At 28.0% G+C, this 9,503-nt stretch overlaps 1 protein-coding gene across 1 annotated transcript; it reads left to right on the top strand.

The window, feature by feature from the left end:
• Positions 1 to 1,152: 1,152 nt before the first annotated feature.
• Positions 1,153 to 3,304, top strand: LOC105620862 (transcription factor BTF3 homolog 4). Its single transcript, XM_012202337.1, has 4 exons — positions 1,153 to 1,230; positions 1,803 to 2,174; positions 2,600 to 2,724; positions 2,808 to 3,304. The coding sequence occupies exons 1-3, from the start codon at positions 1,153 to 1,155 to the stop codon at positions 2,708 to 2,710; spliced, it is 561 nt and encodes a 186-aa protein (XP_012057727.1). The 3' UTR covers positions 2,711 to 2,724; positions 2,808 to 3,304.
• Positions 3,305 to 9,503: the final 6,199 nt, after the last annotated feature.

Below are 9,503 nucleotides of genomic sequence, written 5' to 3'. Positions count from 1 at the left end.
ATTTAATTTAATACTATTAATTATGTCATATATATATATATATATATATATATATATATATATATAATATAAAATNTAAAATATATATATATAAAATTTTCTTAAAAATGGATTAATTATATATAAATATATATAAGTAATTAGCTTTATGTAATTAATTTATATAAATATATAGAAATTTTACACGTATACAAGTATATTATATAATTTTATGATTAAAATTATATAATAAATAAATGTTAAATATATAATCATAATCTTTTACTATCGACTTCCCTTATATTATTTAAACAATAAATATTCATTTTTTATTATTTATTTAAAATAATTTTGACATTTTCGATATATTGTTCATATCTTTTGAAGTTATCTAGTCTTTTTGTAACAAATAGTTTTATAATACCTAAAAAAACTTTTCATTACACGACACTACAGTTCTTTTGTACAAACTACTTGATTTCAACTGATTGAAATTTATCGGCACATAACTTGTATCTTTTACATGCAACATAACTTGTGTCAACCAATCAAATCGTATCAGCTATGCATTATTCTAGTTGAAACGAATTGATTGATTGACGCAAGTCACGCCGCATGTGACGGCACTCTAAGCCATAAAAAATTGGCCAATCACAGATTACATTTACACGGTTCGATTTACGTCGAAAGTATGAATCGATGTTACGAAACTGGCCAATCATAATTATTCCTCTGAAGAATGGAATTACTGTGATTGGCCAATTTTCTAACATCGATGTTGTAACTTCGGCGCAAATCGAGCCGTGTAACGTAGTCACACAATTGAATATGAAAAAAATTGATTATGATTAGTTAATTTCTTATGACTTAGTTAATTTTTGCGACTCTATTATAGAATAGGCGCCTTAACTGGCGCCTGGCGGAAGCGCTTCGTGCGCCGCCGCCGTCCGGAAATGAACTCTGACGTAGATTAGGTATCGCAACCGAGCGTACGCTTCCATTTTCTCGAGCATCTCAGACGGATCGGTGAGCACGTGTTGTGTTTAGCCGGTCTCCGCGCTCGCACGACGTCGACTCGTTTAAGAGGAAGAATTTTACGTGTAGCAACGTATTAGTCGCAGTCACCCCTCGCTTGTGCGTGCTCGCCGCCTCGTGCACGACAGAGGTTAAAGCATGAATCCCGAGAAGCTCAAGAAGCTCCAGGCTCAAGTGCGAATCGGTGGCAAGGGTACACCCCGACGCAAGAAGAAGGTAAGCGTCGTATTATATATTTCAGTTATCTGATTTTTCATTTTTAATTTAAAAAAATTTCGCTTGTGAAAACTTCGCACTTTACTTTATCGCCCTTCGATGTGGTCCATGTCCACCGTCAACATCAATATGCATGTCGATTCTTAAATTGGAGTTACTTAATACTACGCGTGACATCGCAAGATTCTTATTATAAGGACAAAAAGAATGTGAATTTATTAGCTGCTCATTTCTTTATGTTTCACATATTTCTTATTGATGTCATGTAGATTTGTCATAAATGGAATTATTTTTATATTTCTTCCTAAAAATTGACTTCTGATTTTTATAGTAAGTATTAACTGAAGATAACTATTTTTTTATTCGTTAGAGCACTCATAATATGTGAATTGTAATTAAATTATCAAAAAAAAAGAAAAAGTAAACATTTGTGCCTTACAGGAACAATATTAAAGCAGCATTAACATTTAATTTAATATCTTGCGATAGAATTAAACATTGTTATTATACTTATGTTATTGTTTTTATACTAAACATTGTTTTTATACTTATGTTATTTTTTATTCTTACAGGTTGTACATGCAACTGCTGCTACAGATGACAAAAAGTTACAGAGTTGTCTAAAAAAGCTTTCTGTAAATACAATTCCTGGAATAGAGGAGGTTAACATGATTAAAGATGATGGAACAGTCATTCATTTTAATAATCCGAAAGCTCAGGCTAGTCTGTCCGCTAATACATTTGCTATCACCGGTCACGGAGAAAATAAACAAATAACTGAAATGCTACCAGGAATATTAAGCCAACTTGGCCCAGAGGGTTTAACACAACTGAAACGATTAGCAAGTACAGTCGCTGGAAGTGCGGTTGGGAAAACTACATTAGAAGAGGACGATGAGGTGCCTGACTTAGTAGAGAACTTTGATGAAGCTAGCAAAGAAGAGGTAAAGAATAATTACAATAATATCTGATGATATTCTTATTAAATAATAATTGATAAAATAATTTAAAAAATATAATTTTACAAAATTTGATGCATTTATTGAAAAGTAAATTTTTCATAAATATTATATATATATATATATAAAATGTATATTTTGTATTGTTATATGTATTATGTTGTATTTGTATTAAACTATAATCTCATTTTATTGCAAAATTAATCTCGTTTTTTATCATTTTAAAAATTACAAATATAAAATTAAGTATGTATACGATTGTTATATAATAAAAATGACAGATTAATACATTTTTATTTATTAGCATAAACACGTTGGTTTTGCTTCATAATATTCTTAAATATATAATTAAGTACATTATTTATGTAAAAGCATATGTAATATATAAATATTGTCTGCGATATTTAAAGGTGGCTCCTAAAAAGGAACTGGATGAAAATGATAAACCTAATGGTGAGAAGAAAGATGCCGTTATTATTGAAGAAAAGAAAGAAGCCCCATTAGCTACACCTGAAGCTTAAGAATGAATGCTAAGGTAATTATAATTGATGTATCCACACTTTTGCGGATTTACTAGTACAAAAATAATATGTATAATATATGATATCATTTTTTCAGGTATTTCATACAACAAAGTTGTAACAAATAAATAACTGATGAGTCAAGAGAAATACATGGCGCAGAAATAATGAAGCATAACTATACAAATACTTGACATACGCCCCATGATATTTGCTAATACAAGTAACAGTTGACAAAAAATAAAAAAAGCTGTTACAAAAATCAAAAGGATTCCCAGAGGTTTTTTTATTATTTTGGTGCTACCAGTAAGATAGTCTTTGCTTCGAATTAGTCAACATGTTTTTATAGCTTCTAGTTAATATCGTGTGACGCTTTAATTATTTAAGACGGAAACTTGAGCATTTAACTCAATTACAGAGAATTGTAACAGAATTAATATTATGCTGCAAATTTTGTTATTAATACATTGATATGAGAGATGTAGTAGTATTTTTTCTTTCATAAGTCCAATGATTTTTATAGTTTACAGTTATATGTGAATTTTTTAAATTTCATTTTGGTCAAATAAAATATTGAATAATGCAGGTTAATAATATAGAAAATTTAGGAGAAAATATATAAAATGTCTCTCTCTCTCTAATTTGTGCAAGATTTCACTTCTATTTTTACTCACGGATGATTCGATATGAATTTGAAGCTTTTAATCCAGTAAATTCCATATTCGCAATTTTTTAATCTTAAATATATTAATAATTAATATTCTAGGAAATAAAATTAAAGGAATTAAAATATCTTATAAAGATTTAATATTTGGTCTTTTGAGGATTTAAAAAATTATTTTTACATTAAACATTTTCATAAAATATTTTTTTAAATGTTATATTTAAAATTCGCACATGTATTCGTCTATTACATATAGCGGGTTAATGTAATCAATTATTAACTTTGTTTAAAAATCGATATTTATGGACAATATTCATATCATATATTCAATTTTTATAAACGGCCAATATAAATGCTCCCTAAGGGGTATGTCGTATGCTGTAATCTGTAAGAATTGACTAATCACAGTCAAGTATTCTTCTCATTCGACAGTAAGGGGCTCCGCACAATAAAAGGAATAGAGAACAGAGAATAAGAATTTCAATCTATCAGAAACTGTGTATTCCACAATACATGATTTCTGATAGGTTGAAATTCTTATCTGCTCGCCGTTCCTTTTATTATGCGGAGCCCCTAAGAAGGAAATACTCGAAAGTGATTAGTCAATTTTTACAGATTACGGCATACGAATGGTGGAAAAGATAATATGATGTTGGACAGTGTCTAAATTTCTAAATCTCTGCTCTCTCCGTCTATGGACTGTTCATAAGGAGGAAGCTACGAACTATGAAACGTGCTAAACAGTTTCATAATCCGTTTTTATTTTAAAACTGTCTTAAATAATGTCTTAAGATGTTAATACTTTGGATTGATTTATGATATCTTAAGATTATACTTAAGATAATCTTAAATGCAAGAATCGAATATCATTCTTTCGCGTTGTGAAATTGGTATTGAATCTTTCCTTGCACAAGAATATATACAAAAATATATATACATATATATATATATACATATATATATATATTGATTAATTCTTTTTCTGTTATTTTTTATTTATATCACAAATTATATTTCAAATTATATTCAGTAATTAAAAAGAATTATTTAATAAAAAGAATTATTTTTAATAATAGTTGCGCGCGCGCGCAAATACATTGTATTGCACATTACACAATTTTGCTGAAGGCGGACATTTTTACGATGCTATAATATTGCAACAATGTTGCAAATACATTACGCAATCTATTTACAATATTACAATATTGCAATGAGATATGTATGTAATCATTTTGAAATCTTTCTGTGCTGTATGGGTGTGTATATTTAATATATATTTAAAGTAATAAGGGGTTGAAATATTTTAATTAACAAACTTTATTTATATTCGTGTTTGAATACATTCATTACCGAAACCACAGTGCATTCAAATATTAAAGATGCTTCGTCTCATGATGTAATATTGCAAACAGTTGTTATTTGCACGCACATATACATACACACATGCCCATATATTCATAAACATACGCATATACATATCCATCTATAATTGCATTCTACAAGTGTTTTTCTGCCAAAATCATGAACACGTGACATAACACATCGTTAGCCTTCCGATATGAATTGCAAGTGAATTCGGTGTCAAATATTATCATCAATTAATAATGTCGTTTTATCATTGATGACTGATAATTATTCTGGCAAACCGATCATGCGTCTATCAAAACGATCCATCATCAAACATCAAATGCGCTAAGAATACGTTTCTATGCGTACACTTAGGCAAAAAAATATAAAAATAATTCAGAGGGGTACATTTTGTCGCTTTGCGTTGGAAAGTAACTGGCAAATCGTAAGCCCCTCATATATCAAGTGGATCAAAATCACTTCGTCGAAAGAGAACTGACATAGTAATCAGTAATCGATAAATAATTGTTAAGATAGTTTATGTTAAATAAATCTTAATTATCTTTTGTAGTATTAATTCTGTTAGCATCAACCAATCTCATCAATATTATATATTACAAATATATATTATTTTTCATTTTTAATTTGCATAAATATGATAAAGCTTCTCTTTATTTATTCGTGACATCGTGTTTTTTGATCCACCTTATAGTTCATTTTATCTCTTCAATTTTTTACAATCTATTTTCCATTTTTCTATTTTTTTCGTTTCATATTCACAGGCTAGTCTGCGATCACTGAACTATAATAATACTGAAACTCTCCTTCCAGACCTTTTCATATAAGCCTTGTACGAAATGTTTATATCCAGAACGTGAGAGAGAGCGGGGGGGGGGGGAAGGAAGAAGAAAGGAAGAGAGAATTGGAAAGAAAATTTATTTCTTTTCTTTTCTGTTTATAATTGTCTCGAATTGGTACACAGTACCATGTTGTGCTTCAATTTATCTTTAGTTCTTTTTATATAATCAATCTCTTATACATCAATAATATACATAATGGAATAGGTTCAATATACATCAATAATTGATTGATGTATATTGAACCTATTTATCAATTAAGTACATGTCCTTTATGGAATATTTCAATTCTTTCACAAAAATATAAGTTCTATTTTTCCTTTCCATTTCCATTAAAATTTTGCATTCCCATCGAAAATTTTTGGTGCAATCAATCATATTTTCAATTAATTTAATCAATAATATTTTACTTATTAAATTATGCCAGCAAGTTTTACTAACACAAGTTTAATACGAAAATAAAGCTACTAATCTGTAGCAATTTTTGATTGAATCTATTTTCAATATATTGCTTCAGTATTATTACTGTCCTTTTATAAAACATCTAATAAATTTTTTTATTAGATTATTATATGTATATATTTTTTGAAAGAAAAAAGAGAAAAGAGACAGATAACTGATGAAAAGTTTTCTCAGAATTCTTTATATAATTTTTAAAAATTTTTATATGGTCTTATAGCTTTTTAGAAAAATTTTTAGATTTTTTTAATTTGGAATACTTTCAGAGATGCTAAGTCTACATCTTTTTTAGAATTCTTCATATATATATATATATATATATATATATATATATTCTTAAATATTTTTAAGAATTTCTCATTTTATAATTTTCAAATAAAATTTATAAAATTTAAAGAAGATATTTTTAAGATATTTTTTCAAAAATTTTCATAAATTTGAAATATAAAAAATGTTTGAGAATGTAAACTGAGAAATTTTTTCATCAGGAATATTTTTTCAAATGAATTATCTTTTCTGTCCTTCTCAGATCACTTTTTCAAATGCGTCGGAGCGTTTCAATATTAATATGGTTTGATTCTTGTGATAATTTAGGCACAGGGGAAAACCTGATTATCAAAATGATTCACACGTATATAGGGAGATGAGATGCTTAGCAGGGTTCGCGCTTAATTGCTAGACTTTTTTAGCCAGAGGCTTTTTGTCGCATTCAAAATTGAAAGCACGATTCTAGCAAGGCATCGATTACGTGTAAAAAATAACTCTTCGTCTAAACATCTGTAATCTAAAAGTATACTCCCTACTCGATGTGCTCCTTATAGAAATAAGTTCTTTTTTGTTTCTCCCTCTTACTAACTTTTCACAAGCATTTTCGCTGTTCTGTAGACATTATACAATTTTTTATTAAAAAGTCTTGTAGTTTATATACGCACACGCGATTATAATATACAACGATTTCCAAATCTGACCGCGCTGAGTGAATATCGCTATTCGTTATTTTAGAGAACATTATTACATGCTACGTCCATATGAAAATCGATAATTATAATTATGTATCTAAATGTCAGATTAATTGATATAAGTCGCTTTCAATTAATGTCCTTGTTTTATGTGATGTTAAACGCGGTAAATCGATTCAATTTATACAATCGTTTATACATAATCGTGATATCAATTCATTTTTTTTTGTTAATTCACATGTTTATAATTTCATTATGTTTTAAAATTAAATATTGCATCAGAAAATTGACTGTTCAATTATTTTGAATTTAAGTTGATTTTTTTATATTGACGTGACAATAAATTAAAATTTATTAAAAAAAAATTTGTTGATGAGAAAAACTGTTGATCCAATTAATTATTAATGATCTTTTTATATCTTGCGAAAACTGACATTCTCCTTATAATAAAATATAATTAGAAATCAAATTGATAATGAAATTGATAATGATGTAAATTTGTTTAAAATTTGTATTAATTGCGATACGCGTGCACACACACACACACACACACGCACGCACGCGCGCGCGCGCACGCACGCATGTACGCACGCACGCACACACGCATTTATGCACATACACACAAACACAAATTCATGAAACGTTAATAAACAAAAGATCTGTACAGTCAACCAGTCTTTTTATCAATCGTGGGGTGCACGTATCATACCGAGTCATGTTACAGACATTCGTCTGTTATAAATACAGTTTATAATCCCCAGACTTTTAACGTAACACATTGTTTTATACTTTTACAATAATGAGAAGTATCTTGTATATGAGCTTTCCAGTAGGAACCAAATTTATGCGAGATATAAGAAAGAGGAAACTTATTGTCGTAAATTTGGCACAGGAGCTAGTGGTGTGTGCTAATGCACCTGTGTATATTCTCCAAAACACTCCAGCGGGCAGTAGACGCTTAGAAATTCTATCACGGTAATAAGTTACGATGTGATTCAACTACTGAATGCGAAATTTTCATTCTGTTCTTTCTTATTATCGTTATTCGTTATTCGTTTAAACGTGCATACGTATTCCCACACACATTTATACATTATACATTACGCAGTTTATATGTACACTATACATATATAATTTGACGCTTCGAAAGTGATGTATAAGTCTTACACTTCCATTAGGAAGTTTGCTTTCCATGAATCAATTGTCGATTGTCAACCCAAGCCTAACCGGAAACACGTAAATCTTGAATAGAATTTTTCGATTATTATAACGAGAAATCTAGATATTTTGAAAGTAATGAATTTTCATATTAAGACAACAACGCTCATTACTTATGCATTGAAATTTTAGAACTAATATTTTATCTAAGTTCGAATGTTTTTAAATACGTATGTGCTCCATGCTTTCTTTAATAATTGTAAATAATATTTATTTGTCATATAATTTATGACCATTATCAAGAATATTATTTGTACACTTGTAATTGCTATAAATATATCGATAACTTAATGGTGTATTCATATTAGTCGTATTTTTTTAGAATACAGAACGCGGGAAAGATTTCTTTTATCACACACATCTGATAGAAATAAATCATCAGTTTATAATAACCTTCTGGATAGTGATAAATAAAAAAATTAATAATCATTATAATTTAATCAATATATAAGAATTGAAATTCATAGAGAATAATAACAAAATAATGATAATAATAATGTAAGAATAATAATAATATACAAAAGAGCTTGAAAATGATTTTCTACAATTGCTTAAACAAAGATGTTTAAGAATTTTCTTAAATGAGTAATGAAATTAATATACAATACAAAAAATCTTACACCATATACCCAAATCAAATTACATTACCACAACTATTACAAATTAGATTAACGCTTTCTTAAGAAATATTTAATCATGATGTGTAAAAATATTATTAACGCTTATATATCTAATTTTATAGATTAAGTGCACATAAGTATATAAATAATGCACAAAAGCAATTTAGTGACAATTTTCCTCCAATTCTTCTATTCGTTATTATATAAACACTCTCTCTTGTAATTTCTCTTTTTACAAATTTTACAAATTATATAGAATTGGATAAATCAATATGTCACTAGATTTTTCAATATATATTCAATGTACTTTTATATCATCAAAGAAATAAAAAAGGAAAAGATGAGTATATAAATACTCGAGTAGTTCAAAAATTTATTTCAATTTCCTAATTTGAGTAACGTTTCGATTAACGAAGCAGTGTAATTGTGTTTCGATTAACGAAGCAGTTTAATTCATTAAACTAAACTTTTTAACACCGGAGATTGTATCACATAATTACATGTTTTCTACGAGATTTAAAATTTGTTTTTATAGAATACAGGAATATTTACTTATTTTATCACAAAAATTACGCTTGCCAAATCTGCACGAGTGTATTGTATATTAAAAAAGAAGTGTCGCATAAGGAATTAAAATAATTGGATTTACAAGCATCATTTCAGAAATAT

The sequence above is a fragment of the Atta cephalotes genome (genome assembly GCF_000143395.1).
Source record: "Atta cephalotes unplaced genomic scaffold scaffold00030, whole genome shotgun sequence".
NCBI lineage: Eukaryota > Metazoa > Arthropoda > Insecta > Hymenoptera > Formicidae > Atta > Atta cephalotes.
The sequence above is the reverse complement of the archived record's forward strand: the minus strand, read 5'-3'. Positions and strand labels throughout refer to the sequence as shown.

Excerpts from the sequence above, each read along its gene's own strand:
- LOC105620862 (XM_012202337.1), top strand. The coding sequence starts at position 1,153 with ATGAATCCCGAGAAGCTCAAGAAGCTCCAGGCTCAAGTGCGAATCGGT. Across the intron at positions 1,231-1,802 it reads CACCCCGACGCAAGAAGAAG|GTTGTACATGCAACTGCTGC; the intron begins GTAAGCGTCGTA and ends TTATTCTTACAG. Across the intron at positions 2,175-2,599 it reads ATGAAGCTAGCAAAGAAGAG|GTGGCTCCTAAAAAGGAACT; the intron begins GTAAAGAATAAT and ends CGATATTTAAAG.